The 16,913-nt window shown below is 42.3% G+C and overlaps 1 protein-coding gene across 3 annotated transcripts in view; it reads right to left on the bottom strand.

Annotated features, from left to right (window-relative positions):
- BEND7 (BEN domain containing 7) overlaps positions 1 to 16,913 on the bottom strand; it is a 51,313-nt gene that overhangs the window by 20,866 nt on the left and 13,534 nt on the right. For all 3 annotated transcript variants that reach the window (XM_035127128.2, XM_035127127.2, XM_060279476.1), the window contains 3 exons: positions 14,149 to 14,448; positions 7,655 to 7,777; positions 6,601 to 6,866 (listed from right to left, as the gene is read on the bottom strand). In XM_035127128.2, coding sequence (XP_034983019.1) covers positions 6,601 to 6,866; positions 7,655 to 7,777; positions 14,149 to 14,448 — 689 coding nt within the window. The remainder of the gene's footprint in view (positions 1 to 6,600; positions 6,867 to 7,654; positions 7,778 to 14,148; positions 14,449 to 16,913) is intronic.

Here is a 16,913-nt window from a genome sequence, read left to right as displayed (position 1 = left end):
GAAGGTGTTCACCAGGTGCCACCTTGTTCCCAAAGTGGGGTGCCTGCCAAGGCCACTTGGGTGAGAGCCCGGGTCTAAGGAGGTCACTCCCCAGAACGGAACAGGCAAGCATGGCCCTCCCCTGCTGCCAACCAGCTCTCCTCTCCTACCTACCTCCCCCCCACCCCCCCAGACACTTACTTTCAGCCATCTGGAGCATGTTCACCTCCAGCCCCTTGAAGGTCTTGTTGGCCAGCTCCTTGAGGGCACACAGCAACGAGGCAGGAGCAAGCATGGTGTTATCATCCCAGTTTGCCAGCCCCTCTGAGCCGCCCCCACCAGCTTTGAGCGTGGAAGCTCCTCTCCTCTCCCTGCCCCTATTGCCCGCTGGATCTGGGCTTAGGAGTAGAGCGCTGGCACACGGGGCGCCTCACAGCCATCCTCTTGCCTGGCTTCTCTTGGCACAACTTAGGGAGGGGTGTCCCGTTGGGTCTTCCTTGCCTCTGGCCACCAGTGAGTCCAGTTAAGTCCTAGCCAAGCCCACCTGGGCACTCCAGCCTTAAAGGAGGGCCATCAATTTCCTGGGAAATTTTTGTACACATGCCCAAATGCACCCAGGGCCACCGCCCCTCTTGCCTCCTCCCTGGGAATTACTTCTGCACAGGTTGTACTGGTAGTAATTAATTAGAGTAAATCTAACTTGCAATTTATGTTGTATAAACCTCCATTGAAAGAATCCAAAACCAGTATTGGGGTAAAATGTACCCCAAGACAGTCAAACAACCTAGTTATGGGATATTGTTTGTATAGTTAAATTCACAAATACGATGAGAAACCAGAGAAGGCAGAGTGTATTTATATAATGTAAAGTACAAATCTACACAATAACATATTTTGTCTAACCACAGTTTTTTCAAAACAGAAAAATATATATAGTGCCATTAACAGACAAGTCCCAGACAAGCTGGCTATACAGACTAAGCCCAGGGTTTGATCAGCTCTAGATTTAGGTATAACAGGAAGTGATGTCTTTTGGAATGTTCACGCCATGGAGGGCTGTTCAGGTTCCCAATAATACAGGCATTTCAGCAGGCAATACCCACATTCCTTTAATTTAAAAGGAAAGTATTGGCCACCATGTGGAGAGCATGTGGTCCTATGTGCCCACATCCAGTGCTATTAGTCTACAAAAAGAGGTGCCTTCCAGAGCTCACCATGGACCTTTCCTGTGTTCTGTTAAAAATGCAATAGTGCCCACCTGAGGTGTGCTGGAGCTGGGGGGGGGGGGGTTGAGTCCTGCCTGCACCTTTAGTTTTCTAATAATAAGTAATGCCCTCAGGTTTGAATTTCTGATCTGTGATTCTTACATGGAAGAAATTAGAATTCTCTTACACATAACAAGTGTCAAATCTTTAGAAGCAGCTTGGCACTAACCACTTTTGTTTTTTTCATTAAAAGCTGCTAGACAGGTCACAATCTGCATTTAACACAATCTGGGTTTAACCCTTACCATCCCTTCTTCCTTGCTTCCACCCTACTCAAATAGAAGAGCTTTCCATCTGTTCAATACAGTGATGCCTCGCAAGACGAAATTAATTCATTCCGCGAGTCATTTTGTATTGCGAAAATTTCATCTTGCGGTTTTCCAATTTAAACAAATCAAAGCCAAAAAAAGCAAAAAAAATTGTCTTGCAAGCATGGCCATAGAAAAATTCGTCTTGCGAGTTTTTCGTTGTGCGAGGCATTAGTCTTGCGAGGTACCACTGTATATTTCTACCCTGGTGGGGAGTTTCCCTTCAACAATGCATAGGATCATGGCAATGAAAATAATAGAGTTGGTGCAATAACACAACCCTGTTTAACACCTGATGCCACTGTGAATGGTTCACTTTGAGAGCCATTGTGATCCGTGATTATTGCTGTCATATTATCATGGAGGAGCCAAAGAATGTCCACAAATTTATTTGGCAGCCAATTTTCAGAAGGACAGTCCACAGGGTGGTATGATTTGGTTTTGCTCTCTGCATTTTTCTTGAAGTTAAAATCATATCTACTGTACCCCGAGAAGATTGAAAACCATTTTGGGATTCAGGAAGGGTATCCTTGGATATAGTTAGGAGGCAATTTGCTAAGATCCTTGCAAGAATTTTGCCAGCCACAGCTAATAAACAGATACCTCAATAGTTTCCACAACCCGTTCTATCACCTTTTTTTAAAAAAAAAAGATTGATAATTTTGGCATCTCTAAAGTCTGCCAGGATCTCCTCTCTCTCCCAGGATTTTTTCGATGAACTTGTGAAGTTGCTGGTTACAGGTAGGTAGCCGTGTTGGTCTGGATCGAAGTAAAATAAAAAAATTCCTTCAGTAGCACCTTAAAGACCAACTAAGTTTTTATTTTGGTATGAGCTTTCGTGTGCATGCACACTTCTTCAGATACACGAAGAAGAAAGCTCATACCAAAATAAAAACTTAGTTGGTCTTTAAGGTGCTACTGAAGGAATTTTTTTATTTTACTTGTGAAGTTGCTGTGCAAGTTCAATTCCACCCACTTTGAAGACTTCATCAGGTATCCCATCAGGTCCACTGGCTTTGTTATTTTTTCATTTGGTTAATAGCTGTACACAACTCTCCCAGATTTGGAGATACTGCAAGCTCACCTCTAATTTGTTTTTGAGGGATTTGTGAGGGGACCTCAGCAGCTACGAGGGAGTTGCGGTTAAGGAGATGCTAGTAATGTTCTTTCTCGGTAACAGGCCAGACACCCACTTCTGCATGGGCATGCTTTGAATTCACAATTTTTATTTAATGAATTTATTTTTTACAGTAGAAGTTTTCTCAGAGTACACCATTTGCTTAGGAATTACTGGTGCAGTCAAAAATGGTAATCAAGTGTAACATTTCCGTATGGCAATAAGGCATTGTAGGAAAGTGTTTGCAAACATTATCACACAGATCACTACCAGGGGCATATGCATCTCCCATACTGGTAGTTCAGCACTGAACTTACTTTATTGATTCATTTGAAGGAGGCTACAGAAATTGTGCCCCAGAACTACATATTTTGCAAAGATTGTTCTGTGCAGAGAGAAAAGAGGCAATCTAAAGGTTGAGTGATTGGGTCCTTGCACCAGTTTGACCATGAAGCTGCCGTTTGTAATACAGTAATCAGCAAACAGTTTCAATGGGTGGCCTTAAAGAAAATCACTATGTCACACCCCCAGCCAACTGAGATATGGGGATAATAATATTGATCTGTCTTTCAATGCTATTCTAAGACTTGGGATCACTAAGGCACTGTTTACAAAGGCATTCAATTCTCTAAAAAGCAATTTCTATATGATAATTACATAGTATTTTGCATACATACGCTTCCCCTTTCATTAAAATTGAAAGATTCAAAATGGAAAGATTACTTAATTCAGCTTTGAAGGTTACCCTAGAAACATATCAAGAGTCTTAATTGTGGCTAATTCACATAATTTAGTTAACATGTATTTGTAAATTGGACAAGTGGAGCCTGCAACAAAATGTTGCAGTGTGGAGTGGTCCAGCCATTCCATTCACTCCAGCCATCAGAATTCCATGGCCATTGAGCATGCTCACTCCTCATTGGGGTCTTGGGGTTTCCCTCCAAGCTGAAAATTAATGAAAGATGTAAACCCAGGCTTCCAACCCGATCCTATGCATGTTTACTCTTATGTAAATCCCACTGACAGAGGAGTGTGTAAAGAACTGAAACATGATCCCATACAGTACTCAGAAATCCTCCAGAGTTCATTCACCAAGGTCAGTTCCCAAGCTAGCGTCCAAAGGAATGCAAGCTTCATTCACGGTTTTAGTTTTCAGTCCTTTGAATATGTGATAGCGCAAACGCCAAACCTTTCCTCTATGAACATGACAGCTAGATACATTTTTTTTAAAAGAAAAGGGCAAGTTAGAATCATAAAGACTCCTACAAAGGACTTCATCCCAGTGGAACAATTTGCCAGGCTTGAATAAAATCACTAAGTACAAACACCCTCTAGAAATTATATGTACCTTTCACAAACTGATGCACTGTAAAACACTGTTCTTTCACAACAGCTGTGAAACCCAGGCCCTTAATGTGCCTGTCCACATAGATGCAGATAAATAAAAACCTCAACCCCCCTTTTGTTATGGGACAATGCAAAATAGTGAATTGCCAAAGGTTGTGACTAGGTGATAATATGAACTCAAGTCTCACCAGTCTCTTTCTAAATGGCATTCTCTCCCCACAAAGATAGAAGATTCACTCAATGCCCTTCAATCAACTTCCAAGTTTTGTTGTTGTTTTTTAATTATATTGTGGTTATAGATGTAAAACATAAATATTTTAAAATAATTAGCCCAAGACTTGATGAAGCATTCTGTAAAAATCAATAAATAAATCTAGCATTAATTACTACTCTGCCTGAATTCACTCACTGAGCAATGAGGCACTGCCTAAAAATGTAGCCACTCTAGAAACCCCAAACAAAAAACCTTGAACCTGTATGTTCAAAACATGGAAAACGGACGGGCAATCTGAAAACAGGTCAAAATAATAAAATCACTTACAAAACTGAAAGAGAAGTTTCCAATCCTCTCCTTGCACAGTCATTTCTGGGTATAATTATAATTACATACAAGAACCACAGAAAAGCATTTAACCAGTTGCTATGTATCATTACATAGAGTCTGTCGGATGACACACTAATCTAATTACCGGTGTAGCTCACATCTGTGTAACTGAATTATCATGACTGCTCTTTTTTATTATTAGTTTGCACTTCTAGACAGGTACAATATTATCTACAGAATTTCTTTCATTTATGATCATTGATACGGAATTTAATTATGTTCTCTGAGCTTGCTATACTTAGGAAATTGGAAACTGTCTTCTCAAAATTAAAAAGGTACGTTGAAGAAATTAATGATCAGCTTACTCATCAGTGAACTTTTCAGCCATCATCTGCTTGAAGCTCAAACAAAGCCAACTGGCCACCCTCTTGCTCTCCTGATATTCATTCTACAAACATCTAATCCAAAAGGAGAAAATGCCAAGTGCGCCTTTTGAAATCCTGGCTCTAGATTTTGACATTTACAATTTCAGCTCCCATACTTCGTCTACCTTCACAAGCACTCATGTAAGCTTTCTTGGTGCTATGAGAGAGTATAAAATTGGGCAGATCAGTCTTATGGTTGGGATTAACCACCAGTGGCCCAACTAGTGATTTGCACAAGTTCAACTCACAAGTGAATGCACTTCTGGTCAGCAGATAGGAAATCCCTCACTTCTCTTTATTGTTAAAAAGGTTCTGCACAGCCTTGTGATGTTGCTTCCACAGGACAGTTCTTCCTAACATATTATAACCATTAACACGGACAGAAAAAAGTGACATCGCTTTAGCTTTCCACTTGTTCTAGCATTACCTATGGCAGGGGGAAGGCAGAACAAGCTATTCTAGTGCTACAGACTGAGAAGGAATACATTTCATACAAAGGCCTCACCCTTGCCATCTTTGTCACAAAGACCCTTGTGAGATACAGCAAATGAACCAACCCATGGGAGAATTTGATTCTGTAATATCACCCTTGGTTTTACCTTGGCAACTGCAATAATGCTAACAAAACACATATTCTGTAGCAAGCCTCTTGCTTACTTGTCCCCCAAACTGAATCCAAGTACACGCCTCTGCATTTGCTCACCATCCTCCCTTATTATGTTTTTCCTCCCCCCCCCAATCTCATCTCTCCCTTCAGCCCACTGACCTTATGCACATGCACTGGTGACACAGCATAAATAATAACAGCAGCTACTTAACTTGTGCACTTTTTCCTAATGCCAACTGCACTAATCTGATTAAAGAGAAACAAAATAATAATAATAATTCCTTCCAGTAGCACCTTAGAGACCAACTACCGTAAGTTTGTCATTGGTATGAGCTTTCGTGTGCATGCACACTTCTTCAGATACACTGAAATAGAAGTCACCAGACCCTTATATATAGTGAGAGGGTGGGCAGGGGTATTACTCAGAAGGGTGGTGGGAATGGGTGATTAAAGAGGAATGAGAAGTCAGTTTTTAAGATCTGTGGATAACTGACAAGACTTTCGTAACTCATGCATGCCCCTTCCCTGCATCCCTGACATCTTCACTTTCTTGAGGAGGAGGGGATATCATGATCTTAGTACTTTAGCACCGACTCTTAAGATTCCCTCAGTGCAGCTGCAAAACCACAAAATAATTCCTTCAATTGTCCCATGGCTAAATGCTTCCCAATATGCTTGTGAACAAATGAACAAGGCCTATTCAATGCTAGGCTCAACAGAAATGTTTTTGGAATGATTCCCTCAGGGGCATACTAGTACAAAACATGAAACAGGAACTGGACAATCATATGGATTTGTTAGGATATAGTGTGTGCATACAGATCTTTCCTGAAAATATAAAGTATGTGGATGGTCATTCCTTATGTTATAACCTGCGGATGTAGAAAAGATCCCATGGGAAACCGACATTCGGCCTGATCCTAAGACTTACGACACTACCTACAACACCTGTGACATTAGGTTTGCACTCTTAACAGGGTCTGTTCTGCCAGCACCTGGTCAACTTACATCTGAAGATGAAGATTCAAGGACAATGCCAAATCCTGAAACCTGTGACTCCAACTTTGAGGATGATTCAGCAGCTTCCGCACTAGAAATTTCAGAGTTTGCTGATAGCTTTTTCTCATTCTCTGCAGCGCTGGGCTTTTTATTCACAGTAAGAGGTTCAATAGTCTTTGGAGGTATTTTTTTCTTTTTATTTCTCTTTCTTGAAAGTGTTGATTTCTGTGTGCAAACCAGAGGAACTGGGGGCGGTTGTCTGTTCTGAGCAGCAACTGAAGAAAGAAAAACACGTGAGTACACTTACAAACATGCATCAAAGATGACAGTTGCCAGAGCCCAGACTCCTGACCAGTTCCCACCCTCTTATAAGAACCAACTGCTTGAACCAACAGCTGTGGGCGGAGCACTCTCTTTAAGCTGGCTGGCTACCCTTCTGTCTTTCAAACACCAAAGGGCAACACACTCTGGAAGCCTTTGTATAATAAAGAGTCCCTTGCTTCCCCAGGATGCTAGGAAGGCTTGAGGAGCAGTCAGCTGGGGAAGCCGGACACAAATGGCTGCTATGGGGAACAGGGCATAATGCAAAAATCATGCTGAACAGGGGAAGTCAGCTATGTTTTGCTGATACTGAGATCACACCCACACTCAACACCCTGTTGCTGCTGTTGTCTAATAACAACAGGGAACATTCCTCAGTACTGTACCAGGAAAAATATACAACTTGGCCACAACACTCTTATTTCATGGAAATCGCTTAGATGTTGCCTGCACATTTTGCCCCATAAGTTTCTTTCTAGGAGGGCTAGAGACTCACTTTTTTCAAAACGGGAAGCTCAGAGTTTGGGGCACCTGCCCAGGTACACTACTAGAAGTCTTCAAGGGAACCATGGTACCTGTGGGCACTGGGTTGGCAATCCCTGATCCATACCATCTGGGCACCAGTCTTTAAGACCTATGCTTTCATGAAACAGACATTAAAAGGCACTTATAAGGCAGTCTGTCTGCAGACTGAAAATTATACCTTGATAGTTCAGTTTTTGAAAAAGACAGACTATCTTACCTGCTTGGATCTGCATTATCTTTCTCATGGTTTTAAGCTCCTGAAGAATGGCTTGTAATGCTGGTTGACAATTACAAGTACAACAATTTGAGCCAGAGGAAGTATTAGCCACTGGAATTTCTCCTGCAGGAAAAAGGGAAATTAAAACAATGATGCAGGACAAGAATGTCTTCACAGGGTTTTAATGCTGTCTGATACATGCTGTTAGGAAATTGGAACCTAAAATTAAAACTTCCACTGTGATACTTCCACACAAATAACATTTCATGGCATGGTAAAGTCTGCACAAAACAGCAAACACAATGTAAGCTCACAGCAGGCCTCCTTATTGTCAAACTAGTTCATTGTGGATAACAAGAGCACTGAACCTCATTACAGAAACAGTTGCTCTATCATGCACGGAACAACCCAGAAAAACCCTTCCTCCATATGACAATACCCTTAGAAAGAATGAGATAGCTGTGTAATAAGTTATTTAATAAAAAAACTAACAAGTCTAAAATGGATTGAATGCTGCTTGTTGCTTCACAGTATTAAAAATAAAAAGGACCGAGTGCTCCATCAGCAATTCTGTGAAGGCAGAAAATTTCCACAACTTTCCCGTTCATTGTGATGGTGAACTCCTACTTCCCAGTTTCTTTTCAAGTATTGCTGTTGAAGGTTGACAACTATATCTGTACTACTGCACTTCATACTGTCTCCAGGATAGGTTTGTTAAATTTATATTGAATTTAGAACCTGCTTCCCAGCTAAAGTCTGAAGGCTTCCTGCACTTGATTTCAGGTGTCACAGGAACACAGAACGCAGCCTTGTACTAAGTCAGGCCATTGGCCTCCCTAGTTCAGTACTGTCTACAAGGACTAGCAGAGGCTTTCCAGGGTTTCAGCCCAAACTGGAGATGCCAGGGATTTAACCTGGGGCCTTTAAAACAGAAAGTGTGTGTTTTCCATGGCTCTTGGCTGCTGAGAAATTGAGACCTTGCTGCCCTGGGCTCAGGTATCAATTTCTGTACTTAAAAACAAGGGTCTTTCCAGATGTTTCCAGCACAACTAATGTCAGTTGCTACATGAGGTCCAGGTAAAATGACTACGGAGAAAGCATTTCCATGATGGGGACATGCGGCAGGGACCTAATCATGCCAGGCAGGGGCCCTATTTAGGTCTCTGAGGCCGTTTTCCCCAAACCATGCTCACCTGCCCCACACCTAACAGTATGATGTGACATCAAGAGTAGGGCAAGTAAAGATGTGTCTGGGATTGGCTACCCTAGAGAGCTGCACATTGGGAACTTCCAACTGCAGCGGAAGGGGCTGCTGACAGCACACATTAAAGCTCTCAGCGTTGAACAGCTGACAGCAATGAGCAAAAGCACTATAAGAAAAAACATGTCTTTTGCAGTTATTTTGCCTATTAAAAAGAATATTTTAAACGGAGTCTGTCTGTGTTGTGTGTCTTTGAGAACTATGCTTAGCAAATAAATAATATTTTATGAATTTGTCCCTTTCGTCTTCCAAGTTTTTAATATTCTGGTGAATATCATGATAAAATTTTGACAAAGCAAACCTTGGAATAAATTCATGCTCATCTTTTCTGCTACAAATATAATGCATTACTAATGAGGTATGCAGGTACTGAAGCCCCATTTGAAAACCAAAAGGTCTGTTTTCCTACTGTGGCACGGGGGATTTACATTATAATTCCTATTAGCATTGATAGAAATTACCCATGTAAATCTACCCTGTGTACAGTAAATGGAAAAAAGAGACCACCAATATTTCAAATCAGAAGCAGGGCTCTGCGAATTCATGCATATTTATGGAGATTAAAAAAACACACACACCAAAAAGCATTTCCATCATTTTTCTACAAAGCAACAAGAGTAAAACAGAACACTTTACAGAATGTTCTTATTCAATGTTCAAAGCATCACCTTTATCCTTTTAAAGAATAAAAGCACTTTTGTCTGTTTATTAAATTTAACAGTTTTTTAAAAAATCAATTTCTCACTTTTTAAGATGACTACTGTACTATCTTAAGAACCACCTCTTGCTTTGCTCCTCCCTCTATGGAGGAAATAATGTGAATTGTTTTGGCTTGCACAGCGGCACAACAGCAAGAGCAAAAAAGAAAAGGAAAGGAAAGATCAATGCTACGTTTTTCTCTCTTCGCAGGTGCCTTTCAGACAGCAAAGTCAATATGTGAGTACCACAGCTGTATTCCCAATATTCATATGGGAAATATCACAACAAGGCTAGTAACACCTTTAAAAACAAAACAAGCCAAAAGCAGCTGCCAGTTTCTCTGGCTAAACTAACAAAACCAGTCTCCATGAAATAGATTCCCCACAGCCTAGAACAGGGCTCCTCAAACTTATTTGGCCTACTGCTCTCTTTTAAGAAAAAAAATTACTCAGTGTCCCCCTGGAAATCTACCTTCTTTAAGTGAACAAACAGAAAGATGAATTCTTTTATGTATCTATATTTCTACCTGTGTCCTACAACATAGTAAAGAAATATGTTGTTGTAAATAAGACACCTTATTCATTCCACAACAAATGAAACATGTACGAACAATTTTTAAAAACTAAACGAGGAAGTGGACTAGGCCCTGGCATTAAAAACCCATGAGGCGGACCAGAGTGAAGCCAGCCAGCTCAGTCCCATCCGCCCCAGGGATGGAGGTGGCGCCACACTCCGCCTGCCATTGGCCAATGGGAAACACTGGCCTAGAAATTACTGGAACAAGGACCGGTCCTATTGTTGAGCACCATGAGGCAGGAGATTTTTGGTGCTATTAAGGGTGGTCAAGTTGTCAGTAATATGCTTATTTTTTATAAAGAAGATGCCATCTGCCTTGCATGGAATGGCTTACATAGGTGGTTCTATGTGTTCTGATATCAACAACAGGACCCAGTTGGATGCACCATTCTCAAGATTACAACCACTGGGCAGAACAGGCACAATCAAAAGTTGTCTTCTATGAAAATAAAATCTGTATGAAGATGAGGCATATGCAGAGCCTTCCTGATTGCAGAAGCCATATAGTTTTAATTCACTTTTGGTCTTATTTCACACCGCTTAGAGACGACTGTGATTAAGTGTTATACAAATTATTAGAATAAAGTAAATACATAAATAACCCCAAAGATCTCAGATTGCAGTTGTTTATTATCATGGAATGAGTTGTGTAGGCAATACCTAATTCCTGGTTCAAGATTGGCACAGAATCATAGAATTGTAGAGTTGGAAGAAATCCCAGGGTCATCTAGTCCAACCCCCTGCAAGGCAGGAATCTCAGCGAAAACATCCCTCCTAGATGGCCATCCAACCTCTGCTGAAAAACCTCCAAGGAAGGTTGGAGTCCACCACCTCCCAAGGGAGACTGTTCCATGTTTCACAGCACACCAGAACACATATTGGCCCCTGAAGGGAAGCGATATGATTTGCCTTAAGGGACTCTGTCTGTGCAAAGGGGCAATTCAGGAATGAATCCAAAAACAAGCAGACTCAGGGAGACACAAGGGGCTTCCACTGGCCTGCTGACTTTAAACCTTGCCTCACACACCTTGCAGTCTTCTTGTAAAGCAGCCTTTGCCATTCTGGTGCCTCTAGCTGCTTTGCACCACAACTCCCATCATCCCCAGCCAGGTCTGTGTGCTGGCTGGGGATGATGGGAGTTGTAGTTCAAAACATCTAGAGGACACATGGTTGGCAAAGGCTGTTGTAATGGGAAACATTTCACATTACTTCAAAGCTCTATAAATGCTAAATACTGTACAGTATTACAGTTCATTGGCATTGCTGCTACTTGCTTCCTTCCACATTAACGTGTTATACATTTGATGTTAGCCACTCTGAGCCCGGTTTTGGCCAGGGAGGGCAGGGTATAAATAAAAATTAATTATTATTATTATTACCTCCCTTCTATTCCTTTGTCTTCTCTATCCTGTGAAGACATTTCTGCCCAATAACAGGATTTGCCCAGTCAGTTAAAGCATGCCACGAACACATTTGATCCTTTGTACAGACTCTGCCCCACAGGTCTCAATTCAAAGACCATAGCCTGCCCCCCCCTCTCTCCAGGAAAGGAGGAATGCTGCACAATAACTGGGTTGCTCTTTGCCCCTGTTGCTGGGTACAGTGTGTGTACTCAGTGCTGGAGAGGAGCAGTTCTCTGTCTTCAGAGGAAAAGGCTCATTAAATGGCGCGTCACTGCCACAGCAGGAGAAGGTAGCCTTGCTGATGTTAGCCACTTTTTTGGACTCAAGTCCCAGGATGAGAGCACCAGCTACCCTGAAGGAATGCATCTGATCCCACACAAAGACAAGAAACAATTCAAAACCTAAACACTTTCAGCTCATGGAACTCTTCTCTTGCTTCACCACCTTAAGAAAGCAGCCATATGGCTGAAAACACATTACAGGCGCCCCCCACTTACATGTGTTCTGCTTGCATGCAACCGTGTTACACAAGCAGTGCTGGGAAACAATTAAACAATTCAATTCAAGCAAAGAAATGGTGGGAGAGAGAACCCACCCACGGGGAAACCTTACCTGGAGCCCAAAGAGGATGTCAGTGAGGGCGGAGGAAGCCCCAAAGAGACTGGAGGTGCAGGAGGGGTTTTTTAATGCTGCTCAGCTTCCCCGCCTAACAGCTGATGTGTGGGGTAGTGCAGCAGCAGCAGCCTCTTTCCCACGTGTCCTCCAGCCTCCTGCTGGTCCCAGAGGTTCAGTTCTAGTTGTGGGTATTTTTGGATACAGCAGTTTTGGTATGTGTCAGGGGACCTCCCTACAGGGAGCCTCCCCCCATCATCCTGACTAGCACTTCGCCTAGCGAGAGCAGCAGCAGCAACGGGTCAGGTGGAGGAAATGAGGGCAGGAGTGGAATGGAGGAGGCACGGCTCAGCGATGTACCAGAGCCCCTGCTCTGCCAACAAGTAGGAGAGGGAGCACAGCTGCTTCTGGTGCCCGAATGGAGGCGCGCACCCAAACACAAGGTTAGAGGGCGGCTTTTCAGGGTGCCCAAGCTTTTATGCTGGCCCCGGAGCAGAAGGGCGCCATTGCCAGATTCTGCGAGTGACTAGGGGATCATGTTTTCCGCTATCTCTGCACTGTAAATACTATGCCCAATAAAACTGTTAAAGACATAACGGACTTGGGCGTATTTACTCAGGGGTAGCCGCAACAATCCCCTGACAGTATGGATTGGCTAAGAGGGTGTTTAAAGGGTACCCCCTCTTTCCTTATGCACATGAGGCCCCATATGTAACCCCTAAGTGGGGGGTACCCGTACTGCATTTTCCACATTTCAAAGCAAACAAACATAATACAGTTAAGAAAAAAATAGTTGTACTATGCTGTAGTACTATCCTTCCTGTGTTCAATCTGAGCCAATGCACTAACAGAAATGAAACTGAACATAAAAGGGACAGTATTGTTTCCTCTTCTGCACAACTGAAAATTAATACACACATTGATGTAATAGATGCAAGTGATGAATGTTTGCATCTATTACAAGTGATGAATACATCAATGTCTTTGTCTACATACATGCAACCAACACTGCAAGTGGAATTATTAATAGCATAGTCAAAACCAATTAATTTTGAAAGGTGGATTTTGTGGGTGCACATTCACAATTCCCATCTATAATTGCAACAATCAATACAAACCTCAAAGGCAAGGCAACTTCTTTCTATGATATAAATTAATTTTGACCAAGTAAAAGAAGGCTATATCTAGTTATGAAATGGAAATATTATTGCTAAGTGCCAGAAGCAAATCACATCTTACAATTAATCAACTAAAACAGTGGCGGTAACCAGCAAGCCATATGCCAAGTCCAGCAACAAGCGCATGTCATTCCAAGCACATGAAAGCACCCTCTTGTGCGTATCATATTTCCCCCTGTAGTCCACTGAACCACAGACAGGCAGAAGTGTGGCATGGAGGAGGCAGGCCCCCAATTATGAGCCACAAATGTCTTTACTTGTTGGCCATTCATGAATTAAAGAAGGGGTGGGGAACCTGGACTTGATCATTCCAGGCCAGGCTGTCTGGGGCTGATAGGAGTTGGAATTCACCAGCATCTGGAAGCTCACAGATTCCCTACCTATGGACTAATCTATCATTATGATATACTCTTTGTAGCCTTAATATAAAATGCATTTTCAGTGTACCTAAGAAAACATCTTAAAGAGGTTTAAGATCAGCTCTTGGTCCAAACATAAAAACCTTAACTTTTTACAGTAGACAATCATACAACTTTCTTTGAATTTGTATCTGCTTTGTATGCAGAAGGTCCCAGATTCAATCCCTGGAGTCCCTGCAGAGTTGCTGCCAGCCAGGATAGACAACACCGAGATGAGCCAATATAAGGAAGCTTCTTGTGTTTCTAACATAATGGCCAATTATTTTATCCAAGTAACTCAGCACTCGTTTTTTTAAGAGAACAAAACAAATAAGCAGTGGTTTAAAGGTATAAATGTGGATCATACCATTTGCACCTACGGTTCTTGCTTGATTCTGGAAGGTTTTGGACCGAGTTCCATATTGCCCTGAATAGTGGCTTATCTGGGGGGATAATTCATTCCAAGTACCACTCTGAGTTGGGTGGAGGTTTGCCTGGGTTTCTGCAGGGGGGTTGAGGCGCTGAGCCCAGGCCAAATCTAAGTCCTGGGGTTCTTCCTTCAGTTTTTCTCCTTCTTTGCCAACTCGCTGATATGTTCTTCCAGCGCTGTCATTCAGTAATCTTCTCATCCCTGTAATTTGTTTTTTAATTTCCCGGCTTTCATCTCCTAGAGAAAACAGAGACACAGTTATCACAGTAAATTAGCAAAAATGGTAATGATACATATTACTACATTTCAGAGGACTTTGAGGATATCTACTTTCTGAAATGCATGCCGATTGCCATTGCACACACACTATTTTGTTGCCATGCATGCTATGCAGATATGATACTAAATACATGATCACCTACAACATAGAGAGTATATGTTTGAGTCTGCATACGAGTTGAAATATATATTCACAGAACCATTTAACTTAGTTCAAATTATCAAGTATTGCCTCAATGCCACAGCTGCTGGGATGTACAGTAAGTGATGATAAAACAGTTTGATAAAACCTGCTTAAAATGTCATAGCTCATAAAAAGTACTCTATTCTCATTACAAGAAACAAATGTAAATCACCTTTCTGGAGAGCTTGCACCAAAGTCATTAAGGCTACTGCAAATGTAACAACGTGGAGCAAGAAGAACAGAGCCACAGGAGCACACACACTCTCCAAAATTGTGGGGGAATTAAAGGGTTAGCAAGTCAGATACTGTATAACACTGAACCTGGGCACAGGATTTATAAATATGAGGGGAAACAGTAGGCTCCAGTCCTTTAACACCACTTAATTTTACAACTGTACTGGCCCTTGGAAGTAGCAGCAAAACACAGAGGACTAAAACCAATCCCTTCTACTCACCTACTCTGAAATCAAAGAGAGGTTCTTTGCACTGAGCCTGGCCTAGACTCTGAATGGGTTACTTGTTTGCACAATTAACCGCTTACTGATTTACTGTATCAAGCTTGAGAACTTAGAATTTAGCCCCTCATAGGATCAAGCCATAGCAGCGAGTTGTTAGTTCACAGGAATTTTATAATGATGGAGAAGACAAAATAACAACAAAATTAATAATAAAAGAAAATGTAACATTTTATTTAATACCTGCCTATTTAATATCCACAGATATTATAGCCAGTCTCTGATGCATAGCAATTCAGAATGTGAAAAGGAAAAATTTATATGAAAAATGCCACTGTTTCTAATGACAACTCTGCACATTTAAAAACAATTATGTACTCGGCATCATCTGAGTATTAATTTTATTTATGACTGTGCTTATTTCACACTGAATGTGTGCATGTTTGGAGCAGAATGTTGCCATTTTGCCCACTGAGGCATGCAAATACATTTCATTAGCAGTAGGAAAAGTCTGTAGCATTTTAAGCTTGAGTGGAAATGGATATTGAAAATAGACAGCATTCACATAAAATGAATTTTTTACACTGAAGTCACTTCCTTGCAGGACACATGTATTTTTCTCCATATACTTGGACTAAACAAACAAAACGCCTCTGGAATCTGATAGAAGTGCTGGGGAAGATCTAGGGAGAAACGAGTCTACTGTGATCTGCAGAAATCCACCATCATAAGCAGCATAAATACTGTCGAAGCAGAAATGAGGAGCCCTTCTGAATCATATCTGGACCCTTTAATATATTGTACGCCCTTTGTTAATCTGTCCCTTTATTAATCTGTCCCTGTTACAGTACTCTTTTGTGGAGAGTAGTGAACATGGATGGAGCTCTTAGCTAGATTGACTCTATGGGGATTTCCCTGGAAGATTCTGTGTGGGTGACAACAATATAGTGGTACCTCGCTAGACGAATGCCTCGCGGCACGAAAAAAATCACAATACGACAACGTGTTGCGATTTTCTGGCAGACTCAGAAGACGAAGTTTTCTATGGCCATACCATAAAAAACTTCGCAAGACGAAGCAGGAGCCCAGCCGCCTCGCGCTTCCGCCGCCGCCAGGAGGCCAGCTGCCTCATGCTTCCGCCGCCCAGCTTCCGCAGCAGCCAGATCCCCTCTCATTCAGCTTAAGCCTGCCTGCCTGCCTGCCTGCGCGCAAACGGGCCGACTGTCTGGTTGGGCGTGAGGGTCCGGCTGCTGGGGAAGGAGGGAGGGAGCCTCTCCCTGGCCCTCCTCCTGCTTCCCCCTCCCCAGAGCCTTAAAAACCTCCAGAGCGGCCATGGCGGGTGAGTCAGCGCCTTTTTTGCTCTCCCCCCCCATAGAAACGCATTGATTAAATTTCAATGCATTCCTATGGGAAACCGCACTTCGCAAGACGAAATTATTGCAACACGAAACGACTCGTGGAAAGAATTAACTTCGTCTTGTGAGGTACCACTGTAATACTCAACATCTGTATAGCTCTTTCAACTGTTCAAACACTTCACATACACTGTCTTGTGCAACAACCCTGTAAGGTAGGTCAGTATTGTTATACCTATATTACCAATGTGGCTTGCCTAAGGCCACCTTGGGCGTTCATAGCTGAGGCAAGAACACCAGGGACTTCCTAGATGGTGGCTCCATTTCTTAGCGACTACGCTACACCAGCATGGGGCTGGAGGAGGTCTGCTCCTGGCAAATGAAACTGTGGCTTTGAGCTACATACTTGATGGCTCTGCCCTCTATTTG

The sequence above is a fragment of the Zootoca vivipara genome, chromosome 10, assembly GCF_963506605.1.
Source record: "Zootoca vivipara chromosome 10, rZooViv1.1, whole genome shotgun sequence".
Classification (NCBI taxonomy): Eukaryota; Metazoa; Chordata; class Lepidosauria; order Squamata; family Lacertidae; genus Zootoca; species Zootoca vivipara.
This window is presented reverse-complemented; position numbering and strand designations above follow the sequence as displayed.